General features: G+C 36.0%; 1 protein-coding gene across 7 annotated transcripts in view; it reads right to left on the reverse strand.

Annotated features, from left to right (window-relative positions):
• PIK3CA (phosphatidylinositol-4,5-bisphosphate 3-kinase catalytic subunit alpha) overlaps positions 1-14362 on the reverse strand; it is an 88782-nt gene that overhangs the window by 34746 nt on the left and 39674 nt on the right. For 6 of the 7 annotated variants that reach the window (XM_007972038.3, XM_037988545.2, XM_007972036.3 and 3 more), the window contains 3 exons: positions 3445-3873; positions 2719-2928; positions 1055-1305 (listed from right to left, as the gene is read on the reverse strand). In XM_007972038.3, the coding sequence (XP_007970229.1) occupies positions 1055-1305; positions 2719-2928; positions 3445-3796 (813 nt within the window). In that variant the 5' untranslated portion in view covers positions 3797-3873. Of the gene's footprint in view, positions 1-1054; positions 1306-2718; positions 2929-3444; positions 3874-8109; positions 8197-14362 lie in introns of all 7 variants that reach the window. The other variant, XM_073023436.1, reaches the window with a different exon arrangement.

Raw genomic sequence — 14362 nt, forward strand, 5'->3', positions numbered from 1 at the left:
ACCAAGTTTTATTTGGTATTGTAAATTAGTACTTGACATACGCTTGGCACAAACATAGTTGCTTCTTATAGGTATTTATTTAATAAATAGAGAAAGAGAGTAGGAAAGTACCAATAGTGTATCGTAACAGTAGGTCATGGATTTTTTGAAATGTTTATTCAATCCATTCCAGGGTCACTGGTTGGAGGGGATAAAAATCATGAAATAGGCTGGGCATAATGGCTCATGCCTATAATCCAACCTCTGTGGGAGGCCGAGGTGGGAGGACTGTTTGCGCCCAGAATTCGAGACCAACCTGGGCAATATAATGAGACTTTGTCTTTGAAAAAAAAAAAAAAAAAAATTTGCTGGGCATGGTTGGTGGCACATGCATGTGGTCCCAGCCACTTAGGAGGCTGAGGTGAGAGGATTGCTTGAGCCTGGGAGATTGATGCTGCAATGAGCCATGATCATACCACTGCATTCCAGTCTGAGAGGCAAAGCGAGACCCTGTCTCAAAAAACAAACAACAACAACAACAACAACAACAAAACCCATGAAATAGCTATATTTGGGAGCTAGAGTAACTGCCAACATTTTCAGCCTCTCAAATGAATTAATCACAGAATTAAAAGAATAAACTTACAAATGCTATTTACTAATATTACTTATCAATAAGTATATTCTAAAAATACAGATACTTGGTTGGGCACGGTGGCTCATGCCTGTAATCCCAGCACTTTGGGAGGCCAAAGCGGGTGCATCATGAGGTCAGGAGATCAAGACCATCCTGGATAACACGGTGCAAACCCTGTCTCTACTAAAAATACAAAAAATTAACCAGGTGTGGTGATGCGCGCCTGTAGTCCCAGCTACTCGGGAGGCTGAGGCAGGAGAATGGTGTGAACCTGGAAGGCGGAGCTTGCAGTGAGCCAAGATCATGGCACTGTACTCCAGCCTGGGCGACAGAGCGAGACTCCATCCCCGCCTCAAAAAAAAAAAAAAAAAAAGATACTCATCCTCAATGTGATTACTTTTTAAATTAAAAATTAATATTTTGAAACTTGTTACTCACCTTATACTGACTCAGAGGATATTTTTCTAGGAAGTATTCATCACATCCACACACTTTTAAAATATACTTGCCCTGATATTCTAAAACACAGAGTTTTAGCTGTTCAGAGGATAGCAACATACTTCGAGTTTTTTTCCTGATTGCTTCAGCAATTACTTGTTCTGGTACACAGTCATGGTTGATTTTCAGAGTATACTTCTGCTTGTCATTATTTGGAGAAACTATTACCCAAATCACCACTATTATTTGCCCTATAACAGGAAAACATTATTAGATGCAATCACCATATCTCTTTCATTTTTCAAGGGAAAAATTTCAACAAGTGTGCACTATCATTACTTTATCCATATCAGAAATGCTTTTTAATCAGCCCAATTAAAACTAGGTAAATATCAGTAGAAATAGAAAATGTTCATATCTGAGCGGGCTGCCAGACCATTCCCAACTCTCATGTTTTATGACAAGCACACAAAACTGTGACAAGTGGGTCACAAGTATCTGAGACCAAACTAATTTCCATTCTAAACTGTATGACATTACTGCATGGGTACTGCCCCTGTGAACAGTGATTCATGATGGTATCAAAGGTTCGACAGTGCCTAAGGTGAAAGAGTTTCTGGTAACCATGGGAAGTAAAGAAAGAACCAATGGAGGCTTAAAGATGTTGAATTAGAATGACAGAAAATGTGAGGGAGGAAAGGTAAGAAAATTAAGAGGTGAGAGGAAATGGATTGTCTAATTTTCTCCTTTTAAGATTAACTAAGCCAAGAGGCCAAAAAAAAGAAAGGAGAAAGATGGAGAGAATGGGAAGACAAACTATGTAGAGGCTTGGGTGTTCACAGGAAATTTCTTTCAAGCTGTCTATATGTTGAAAATTTTTCACAAAAAATGCTGGGGAAAATGAAAAAAGCATTTCACTTAAAAATATATGCTGGAATAGAATTTTGAAAGATCTTATGTTGCATTAAACTACTTTGAAAAATACGGATAAAATAGTAATAAGATGTCTTAACTTAGTCTACTGATAGAATTTGGTATTTAATAGTGAGAGTTAACTCAAACTGATAATTTTACTTTGTTACCCTCAAAAATACAGACATTTATCTGATCCAATGACATGTATTTCGAAAACAATATAGTTTATAGTTTCCTGTTCACTTAATTCTAGAAACTGATACATTAAATGTCAAAAATCTACCTATATATTATCACTTACGATCAGAATTACTGCATTTAATATTTAGGAAAATTACTTATTTTTTTCTGGTGTATTTATGATATGTAACAACAAGAATGTATGAAGTTTTCCCAAAATTTCATGAAATGTTTCTATTTATACTTGTTTTTATTTATAAAAAGATAATCAGCTCTAATTCTGAATCCTAAAAAATAGTAAATTTCAAACTCATACTTCTTCCGCTTTATAGACAATTTACCAATAAATCAGTATCATATTCATACAAAAATTCAACCAATAAATATTGATTGTACACAATTTGTATTTAGCACTCAACTATGTCTTGTCAGTATAAGCAGTCCCTGCCTTCAAGCAACTATCTATCTAGCTGGAAAAAAAAAAAACCAAAAAAGACTATACAAAGATTTAGGCACAGGTAGAAGACTGCACTATAGTAACGATTAGAGTAGATTAGTCATTTTCTTACCTTTATCTAATTTATTATATATGTGCTTTGGCAATTCTGGCGAAGATTCTACATTTGGAGGATAGACATACATTGCTCTACTATGAGGTGAATTGAGATCCCTAAGATCCACAGCTTCTTTACAAACATTCAGAATATTTCTTCGGAAGTCCTGTACTTCTGGATCTTTAACCATATCAAATTCACACACTGGCATGCCGATAGCAAAACCTTTAATAAAATTACATAAAGAATATAACATTCTATTACATACACAGTATGAACATGTTTTTTTACAAACAGGGAACTCTGTAGATTTGGAAGATCACAATAGAGTAAAAAAAGTACCTCTAGGTGAAAAAAAATTTTTGATGAATGCATATATATTAAGAGTTGATAAAGTCCCAAATATTTTTAATACATAAACAATAATATATTCAGCAATTTAGAGCAAAGGCAGCAAACATTCCTATCAATCATTTTTAAAACAATAACAAAATTGAGATATAACAAATCTAAGTCATCCTCCAAATGATATTTCTTAAATAAAACCTTATGGAACAATACCAAGGTGTTAAAAATAGTTCCATAGTTCGATAGTAAAACATACTTTAGATTTATAATGATTTTTATTTAGAAAGCTATTTAAGATTACAAAGGGATTGGTTTAGACAGAAATATTTTAGTAAGAGACAACAGTTAAGCTTCATAGTTATTTGCATTTTAGAATAGGATACTGTATCATACCAATTTCTCGATTGAGGATCTTTTCTTCACGGTTGCCTACTGGTTCAATTACTTTTAAAAAGGGTTGAAAAAGCCGAAGGTCACAAAGTCGTCTTGTTTCATCAAAAAATTCTTCCCTTTCTGCTTCTTGGGTAACACTTACGAAAATGTAAGAAGATTCATCTTGAAGAAGTTGATGGAGGGGGTATTTTCTTGCTTCTTTAAATAGTTCATGCTTTATGGTTATTAATGTAGCCTCACGGAGGCATTCTAAAGTCACTATCATTCCATTTGGTAGTAAACATTCTACTAGGATTCTTGGGGGCATCAAGTGGATGCCCCACAGTTCACCTGATGATGGTCGTGGAGGCATTGTTCTGATTTTTTTGCAGGTTTTACATATAAAACTACTTTAAGGAATTAGACGTATGGTTGTCCCAAAGCAGAAACCTAAATCAAAGAAGGAAAACGTAAGTTAAAAGAGATACAACTACAGAATACATTTGTAACATTGCTAAAATGTAAAAAGTAATTTTCCATGGTTTGACGTGATTAGGCTAAGTAGTAATAATTCATCTTAAATATTTTAATCGAGACTGTTGCTCTAAATTAGGCTATAAAGAATTTATTTCAGCAGAGATTAGAAAAACCACTTGTATTTAATTAAATTTAATAAAGTCATTTAAGAAAACATTATATATATTTGAGTGGATTTTCTAAGTCAGGTTTCATCAAGCCAGAGATAAGGCTATGGGAAGAATGAAAAGTCAGCTGCAATTCAACCCAAAATTCCCGTTGCATATCACCTTTATTATTTTCTTCTATCTTATGGAACAACAGAATTTAGGCCAGAAAGAATCTTTTAGATCATGGGTCCACTGCTCTTATTTTAAAATAAGTAAAACCATGCCTAGAGAAGTCAAATCCTTTTCCTTTTTCACTCTCTGCCCTCATTTCACTCTCTGCCTCATGTAATAATGAGAAATTTTATGGCTTAGTCTTTTCTTTCTTAAATCCATCTTTGTAATTTTCCTTTTTCTTTTTGTGTTGATTCTTATCTAGGTGATATCTTAGACATTCTGTTCTTAAAGTATGATTTAGGTATATATTCACAATATTAGAAAGTGTCATCAATGATTTTTCCTTGAAGTATGAGGATGAATTTGTAATGATCTACCTACTTTCTCAAATAACCCAGTCCTAACACTTCTGACTGAAATGAATCTACACGTAAATAAGATCCATGACTCTCTTTGTCAGTGCCATGTTCCAATCAGTTTGTAATATTTTAAAAACTATTAAGTATTAATTACGAGTTGAAGGCCCTTAATTTTTTAAGACATCAACAATCCTGGGGGGCTTTTAGAAGATATTATCAAAATCCATAAAACACAAGTTTACTTCTTGCTGTTTGTATTTTCTTTTATTCAGTGAGTGAAACTGTAAGAGTATATCAAAAGGCAAAGTGACAGATACCAAATAAGAAAAAAAAGAAAGTTAAGCTACAGAAATGAATCAAAAAGGCCCAGATAATCCACTATATTTGATTAGTCTATCTGGAATTGTAGGTAACAGCTATAAATGACACTGTTTGCTTATGCACCAAAAGTGCATTGGTGCTATCCCCAGGACTATGTTGGGTGTGGGAAGCGAATGATGAATAAGATAGACATGGCCCTTGCCTTCACAAGACAAAGCAAAGAATATGAAGATTATGTCTATGCTGTGTGTGGGGTAATTCACACTTACAAAACAGAATAAATGCTATCCTGGAGAAGTGCCAGGTTCTATAAAAGCACATAACACGGTCATCAAGTTTGGGGTGGGAAGGTTTCCCATAGTAGGTAACATAAACTTAATCCTTTAAAGATAAGCGGCCAGGTGTAGTGGCTCACATCTCTAATTTCAGCACTTTGGGAGGCTGAGGCGGGTGAATCACGAGGTCAGGAGTTCGAAACCAGCCTGACCAACATGGTGAAACCCCATCTCTACTAAAAATACAAAAATTAGCTGCATGTGGTGGCACATGCCTATATTCCCAGCTACCCAGGAGGCTGAGGCAGGAGAATCGCTTGAACCTGGGAGGCAGAGGTTGCAGTGAACCTAGATCGCTCCACTGCACTCCAGTCTGGGTGACGGAGTGAGACTCCATCTCCAAAAAAAAAAAGGTAAGAGTTGAACAAACACAAGAAAGAGGAGAGGAAACCCGCCATCCCTTACTCCTCTCTCCATCTCACACCAATCAACATCTAACCCATGAACAAGCTTCATTAATTCTCTATTCTGTCTACACTCTTTCAAATACCACTCTTTGTGGTATTTGGGCTGGTCATCACTATTTATTTTCTGGACCACTGCAGGCCTAAATGGTCTCCCCGAATCTATGCCTGCCCCCTATAATCCATCTCCACCTCATAGCCAGTGTGACTTAAAGAGAGCGAGAGGGCCTAATTTGATTATATATTTATGCTGTACCAATTCTTGGTTGCAAACAAATAATTATGGTATGCTTCAGAGTTATAACATATAAAGGATGTGAAGAGTAGGAATAGCAGACATTTTTAGCCTTTTTCCCACCCACAGAAATACAGAAATTAACTGGAAACGATGAAGAATGTAAGAAAATTATTTTTTGATAGTTGAAACTATTTTTCTTCAAATTTATAAAAGAGATCCACTGAACTTATAATATTTAAAATAATTGTCCTATTTCCTACATGTAAAAAATTTCATTGGCTAGTAAAAAGACCAGATGGATCAATCTGTATGAACAATTATAGAAGTGACTTACATTTTTTTAAACCTACAAAAAATTTGAAGAATGCAAGGGAAAACGCCAAATGACTACTTTTAAATGACATGCCTGCATAAAAAAGTTCAAATGAAAACAAAACCAAAACCACAAGCCACACAAAAACAGCAGCTGTGTTTATGATTTTTCTCTGCTGAATGGCACTGACAGGTCTCTATTATGGAACTACTGGAGCAACTATTTTATATAATAAACAACAACCCACAGGGAACCCTCATATGTTCCCTAAGTATTATTAAGAAAGAAGCCTAGTTAGTATAGTAGACAGATAACTGGTTTTATTCCTTATTCTACAGTAGTATATTTATGGGTAATTAACTATTAAATACTCAAGACACACTCTTTTCATTAAGAGAATAAATGTGATTATGGTAATAAAACACTTGTTGATCCTGGAAGGCAGGCACGGGTTGACATTCTGGTAGACAGAATGACAGCCTTTTTATTTGTCAGATGGTTATTTGTCTTCTCATGCCAGGTCTTATTCTGTACAAACCATTACCCCCGGGTTCACGTAAAGTGTAGAAGTGGCAAATGGAACTAACATTTGTTTTTTGAGTATGTACCATGTACTTGGGTGGGCAGTAACTCTATTGAGGAAGATATTATCATTTTACATATGAGAAAACTGAAGATCAGAAGTGAAGTCACTTGCCTCCAATACATGGATTTTGAATCCAGGTCTAGATTATTTTAAAGCCCATACTATAACCATGCTGTTATTTGGGTTTCAGTTATGGCCAGGCAATATTCACCAGTAGTGAATAAGAGAATGAGCTCTAATTTGAATCTACACTAGATTCAAATTTTGGCCGCCTTAGTCACTAGTCGTATGGCCTTGGGTAGTTTAGTTCATCTCATTGAATCTCATTTTTCCCATTTGTTAAATTGGGATAATAATGGCATCTACTTCATTGAACTGTTGTGAAGATAGATGAGGTGATATATGAAAAATACATAAGCACAGAGATCAGCACACAGTAAGCACTTAATAAATGTTAAACATTAGTAATAAACTTGTAAAGTATTACCAACATTACCTTTTCAAGCTTATTAGAAATTATACACTGCTGGCACCAGATGGGGTAAGAAAAGGTTTTCGGAATTTTTTTTTTTTTTTTTTAACCAAGAAGGCAAGTAAATAAGGAGCTTCATAAAGAAGTTATATTTCAAGTGCTAATACCTGAAGGTAGCAAGGCTCACACACAAGCCTGAAAGAGTACCGAGTGGCTCAGATGCCGGTGCTTTCCCAGCTGCTTCCAGTTCCCCAGATTCCCAGGATTCCTATTGAAATGTTATAGCTATCTACAGCTTAGGTGTCAGGAATCCCTTGTTATCTCTCTCTACCCTGTTTTTGTTGAGAAGTACCTGCTTAATGTCAGTCTCAAGGCTAAGTATGGTACAAAAACAAAGGTTAAAAAGATGCTTTCCCTTCTGCAGTTAAGGGCCTCATAGTTTACTGGGGAATGACTTTAACAATGTGATAATTGTTACAAGATAGAATATGAACAATGTAAAAGCCTGAGGAGATTAGGGAAGTCTTCAGAGAGGTAAAGTTTCAGTTGAATATTATAGATTAAAAATTTCACAGAGGGTATGGCCTGAATGTAAGAGAGCCTATAGAAGGGTGTTCTAGATTGCCACAAGAGAGTGTGTATAAAGTCAGACCATGAGAGAATGCGGCCTGTTCCTAGCAATACAAGCTGTTTTTTATTACTTGAGTCTAAAGTGCATGGGAACAGGTGGAGTATGTGACAAAGAAGGAGAGGTGAAAGGTAGGTAGGGGCCAGATGTAAAAACATGTTAGAGTTTGAATTTTATGTTGTACACTGTTAGTAAAAAGAAGACTCTGGGCTGGGGGCTGTGGCTCACACCTGTAATCCCAGCACTTTGGGAGGCTGAGGCAGTAGGATCGCTTGAGCTGAGGAGTTCCAGACCAGCCTGGACTCAAGACCCCATCTCTACAAAAAAAAAAAAAAAAAAAACAAATTAGCCAGGTGTGGTGGTACATGCCTACGGTCCCAGGTACTCAGGAGGCTGAGGTGGGAAGATCTAAAGCCTGGGAGGTCAAGGCTGCAGCAAGACATGATGGCGCCACTGCATTCCAGCCTGGGCAAGAGCGAGACCGTCTCCAAAAAAAAAAAAAAAAAAAAAAGTATCTTAAGTATTTCGAGCTAAAAATGACATGATGCTTTTAAAATGATTTTTAAATTCTCTCAGATTTCTTTGAAAATTGCTTTTCAAGTGTAGGTTATAATCAAATGAACATTAAAGTGTAAAAATTACATATTCTCAATTGTCTAGAGAAAAATCCCTAAAATTAAGAAATCAGAATATATAACATTTTAAATAAAAGGGCCTTTAGACTACAGAAAAAATTAAATACTGATAAAGAAGATGGAATTATTAAATTTAAAGCAATAGAGGGGGATAAATCACTATAAAATTATGCAATCCTAATGTAGTTTGGAGGTTTGAGGTCACAGAATTAAAAACGTATTTACTAAAAATAAAACACTTTAAGGGTCAAGAAACCAGTCTATTGAGGTTTTGAGTTCAGAATGCCAGGACTAAAGATTCATATGCATATTGACAAAGCACTACTATCTGGAAGTCTTAAGAGTAAATAAATTGGTTTTGCTTATCCTAATTTTCTATATATCGAAATAAGTTATTTCAGTTTGAAGACTGTTCAAAATAGAGCAGTCCTATTTTCTTACAAGTGTGTGCAGGTGCACCATTCACAATTTACCTTTTTGATGAATTACAGTCCTCATCATAAGCACCAATTACTGGGCTATACTAAAACACAAACAACAAAGCTCTTCAGGATTATTGAGAAATTTGGTGGAGAGTTGGGGGTACATTTTTGGTCCTAAAACCAACAACCCCAGGTTGCTGAATGCCTCCCATTTCTTTGTTTTCTAGCAGTCAATGGTCACTTCTGAGCGAAGGCCAACCTGCATGATTATAGTAGCATCTCCTTCTTCTAGTCAGCATTGACATGTGACCACCATTTTACAAACTATAAACTAAAGGCCAACAGACCAAAAGATAATACAAGAGGCTCTGCTGTATGACCTTAGGAGCACAAAATATGTGACAACGGATGCCTCGATCATCAGAGATTTTTGTTTACTTCTTTTTTCTGGTGTTAAAATTACCGTTAAAAGTTACTGTGCTTAGGAAGGAAGTACTTAAACATCTTCAGAAAGCCTGAACCTGCGTTAACTTGTTGGTATGGACTGGGTCTGCATCAGCAGTCCAATTGGGTAGACAGTACTACCCAGCAGAAGTAACGATACCTTTAAGAACAATGTAAGTAGCAGAAATAAAGAGTAAAAAACAGTATCAGATTCTCCGTTGTCATTTGACTTTTATACTGGAAAGTTTCTTAATTCATTGGGCAATTCACTATTTTGAACACTTGATGCGTACTCTTTTAGACCAAGAAGATAATGACATCTTGACAGCTTGATTTTCAATCCCTAAATTGAAAGCCTTTCTCTATTTACATTAGAATTCTATTTCTAGATTTCATTATTTAAGGCAAGGATGGTCAAAGTAAGACCCACAGGCCAAATCCAACTCACCACTTGCTTTTGTAAATAAAGTTTCATTGGAACACAGGTAACAAACTGTGTTTATATAATGTCAATAATACTTTTGCACTGCAACAACAGAGTTGAGTAGATGCTATAGAGACCATATGGCCTGCAAAGCCTAAAATATTACTATCTGGCATTTTGCAGAAAAAAACTTTGCTGATCCCTGTAATGTATAAGAATTACCTGGTATCAACTGGATAAGTGCCCAGTGGCTAAGTTATCCCAAGCCCTGCCTCTGCAAACCACAGTCCTGCAGTGTCAGCCTAAGTTCTTTAAGCCATTAAGTTAAAATCTTGAAATAGCAAAGTATCTCAGAAGTGATTTAAGTGGGTACTTTCATTGCTAGGAGCTTACTACCTGATAGGAAACTTTTGTGGAGTAATTCTGAAGTTATCCCTAAACATTGTTCCTCTGAAATTATCTTGTTCATTCCCTCAGCTCTGCTTTCTCTATCTCATCACATACTTGAAAGCTGTTAGACTTTCCCCTGGGTCTTTTTCCGCCAATTCCTTCAACCATAATTCAGGCAAGGTAGTTTACCATCTCATTTTTGCCATTACTGGATATGCCCTTTTGCTAATATTCATCTCAAAATGTGGCAATGAAAATCTTGTACAATATTCTGGAGTATTTCCAAGGCAGAGTACAGAAAACTATTACTTTACTATGGATTACCAGTCTCTATAAATAGAGCCTAAGACGTTTTCTGGCTTAATTACTTTAAAATATGCAAAAAGTATATTTTATGTATTTCAGTTCAGGTTTCAATTTCAAAAGTGTATTATGTTTAAAATACTTATGTTTTTAGGCCAGGTATGGTGGCTCATGCCTGTAATCCCAGCACTTTGGGAGGCCGAGGCAGGTGGATCACCTGAGGTCAAGAGTTTGAGACCAGCCTGGCCAACATGGTGAAACCCTGTCTCTACTAAAAATACAAAAATTAGCTGGGCACAGTGGTGGGTGCCTGTAATCCCAGCTACTTGGGAGGCTGAGGCAGGAGAATTGTTTGAACCTGGGAGGCGGAGGTTGCAGTGAGCCAAGATTGCGCCATTGCACTCTAGCCTGGGCAACAAGAGCAAAACTCCATCTCAAAACAAAACAAAACAAAAAAAACCACCAAATACTTATGTTTTTAAAACATCGATATTGTATCTGCATTAAAAAGTCATTAAAAATAAGAAAGAAAGTTATTTTGAAGCATACCTCAGCACAATGGCACAACTGGTAGCCCGATCAATGCAAACAGCCACAATTTGCTAAAATAAGCAGCTTGTATTTTCTAGTTATTTATGTTCCACAAATATAGAAGCTGTTTAAATGTTTGCTGAATGACCAACAGTTTGTAAAACAAGTTTTACCCATACTTTTAGATATATGTTGACAAAATGTTTTCCACTCTCATTCTTAGATAGAACCAACAGGAAAAAAATAGTTTTGTGGCTAACTTAGTTACATCTCTTTATTTGCTCATGTTAGGGGTCAGGAAACTATACCCCAAAGTATGATGCTTTGACATGATGAGTTCTTTGAACTAAAAAAGTAGCAACAGAACCAAGGTCTGACATTCCCGTGCACCTCTGTCTCTCCATCCTCTTCTCTCCTAAAGTGAAGAAAGGGCTTTCTCTGAAGTTTCCCTTATCAAGAGGGAAGTTTCTCCAGAAGGAATGTAATTATGAATCCCATCTCTGGAATCTACATTAACTCCTATCACAGAAGAGGAGACTAGAGGTCTGCACACCCAAGACACCAGGCCCATACAGACTTTTCACCTAGTCTTCTGAGGGCTACTACCTGAGAGACTTTATCCACACAGCAAGACAATTTTTGTTTGCAGTGCAGTTCTTCCCCTCACCCTCCAGGAGCCTTAAGCCATTTTGTTTCTGTAGCTAAAAGTACTATTTAAACTTCAGCCCTCTGGCCCTTATCTGAGTCTCATACTTTGTAGGACCCCTATGCATACGCATACGATACATTTACATACCTTTTCTCCTGTTAATCTGTCTACTGTCAAGTTTATTTCTCAGACCCAAATACTGAGCCTCCAGAGGAGAGAGAGAGATGGTTCCTTCACCCCCCTACAACTCATTAACTAGGAGGAAAAAAAAAAAAGCTTTTCTGATTTTTAAATTACCAAATGAATCTTTAGGCTGATTTGGAACAGAACAAAACTTCCCTCTTCATTTGCTACAGAAACAACATGATTCAAATCTGGGTTAATAATTCGATGGTCTTATTACTGCAGTTGAAACTTACTTTAAATATTTCTAGAGTCAGTTACTCCCTTTTTAAATGTTACCACAGCCTTTTATATGTATTTCTATAACTGTACCTCAACATACTCATTAAAATTATCTATAGTTATGTTTGACCTCCTATTAGGCTATGAACTTTTTCAGGATAGGGTCTTTTATGCGGGGGGGTTGTGGGGGGGGGGTGTCACTATAATCCTAGAGCATAGAAGAGCAGGTAGAAAAACTAAATTGTTGAAATTACTCCAGTGAAAATGTAACAAGCGCCTAAACAAAGAGAGAGAGCAACAGAAATAGTAAGAAATGGATGGTTAAAGAAAAATCAAAAGCACTCAGAGACTCAAATTTGGATTTGAGGGATAAGAAGCATAATTTTAAACAAATTTCACTATAGTGGAGATGCATGGGAAGCAAGTATCCTTCAGTACAATTTTCTGGACCCCAGTTAGGGCCTCTAAAATTCTCTTCCTCTAAGAGTCACTGAGCTGTTTCTGGAGTGAGTCCAAAGGGACAGCTGTAATATATACTAGCTCTGGAAGGATGCATATTATCCATTTCTTTCAAAGTGCTGTCCTTCACCGACCTTTAAAAGCTGGCCATGAGAAAACAGATTTAACTCACACTTTTAGAGTGACCAAAAGACCTTTACAACTTCAGGGTGGAAAATCAAGTTCTCATCACTAGTATGCAAAAAATTTAAATTCCTTTAGTGAGGAACTGCAATTCATTTTCACTATTAAATTCATATTTATAGTGCTAAGAAACATGTTATAAAAATACATTTCAGAGAGTTAATGAATTATATAAGACAAGGGTTTCCTAATATGAGGCCCATGAATGGATTTAGAGAGGATCTGTGCTAACACATTTTTTTTTAATGACAAATAATTAAGGCTTAGGTGAGTAATATTTATAGCAACGTAGACTTCTGATTATCAGTAAATGTGACCAAGGTGAGTTAAAAGAATCCAGTTTGAATAGCAAAATCAAATGGTAAAGAACCATTAATGAAGTATAGATTAATACTTGGTTCTTAGATTATTAAAGCATGAATTTTAAATTTCGTATTTTATAAAAAGAAACCATACCAGATACTGAAACGTGTAGTCACTAATTTTCTCAATTTTTTATTTTTTGATTTTTCCTTTTTTTTTTTTTTTGAGATGGAGTCTTGCTCTGCTACCCAGGCTGGAGTGTAGTAGCATGATTTCAGCTCACTGCAACCTGTTTACTGGGTTAGAGCAATTCTCTTGCCTCAGCCTCCCAAGTAGCTGGGACTACAAGTGTGTGCCCATGCCCAGCTAAATTTTTTGTATTTTTAGTAGAGACAGGGTTTTGCCATGTTGGGCAGGCTGGTCTCGAACTCCTGACCTCAAGTGATCCGCCTATCTCATTCTCCCAAAGTGCTGGGATTACAGGTGTGAGCCACTGTGCCTGGCATACTTGAATTTTAAAAATTCAAATTTTAGTGTGCAAAAGGACAAATTAAAGTTTCTTAAAATATAAGCTCAAAATGTGACTAAACATTAATAAAGGTGAAGGGAAGATACGATTATGAGAAAAGGCAAATGTACCTAATGTGGAAAATGATATATATTTCATATTATACCATTTAATAGGATACAAATGATTCCACAGTGATAAAGAGTTTTCTACTAAATATTTCTTTTCTTATTTAATTATTTTATTTCTTTCTTTCCTGGGAAGAAGGGAGTCAAGGCAGATTATCACAGTTTCACATAAAAGCAGCAGCAGGTAGTCAGAAGTAAACCGTCATCCTCAGTTCCAATGACCCTAAATCAGGTAACACTGAAAATTCTGTTTACATTTTCACATCAAGAAGACTGTATTTGGTAAATGATGATTTCAAAATACAGAACTAAAAGAATGACTACTATTCCAAATGGAAAAAAATATATTAACATTTGCCTTTGGTTTTCTAGTAGTACAATACTTGGTCTCCAATTCTTTTATTCCTTTTTATTTACCAGCCCACCTTGTGACCAATGGCATGCACTGGTAAGACAGGTGGACAGAATTAGGGGTGTCTCCTGGCCAAAGAAAAGGACAAAAGCTAATCAAACCACAAAGAGAGCCTAACTAGTGACTTGAGCTTGTACACATCTTTAGCAACACCTGTAGCAAATGAATAACCAAGGAACCTGGAAACATTTTGGAAATCTCCAGATTTTTTTCAGCTATGGTATTATTTAATATACAGTAGCAAAGAGAACAATGTATATTAACAAATCTAGTCCTAAGCAGAAATG

Source organism: Chlorocebus sabaeus, chromosome 15 (genome assembly GCF_047675955.1).
Source record: "Chlorocebus sabaeus isolate Y175 chromosome 15, mChlSab1.0.hap1, whole genome shotgun sequence".
In the NCBI taxonomy this organism is placed as follows: Eukaryota; Metazoa; Chordata; class Mammalia; order Primates; family Cercopithecidae; genus Chlorocebus; species Chlorocebus sabaeus.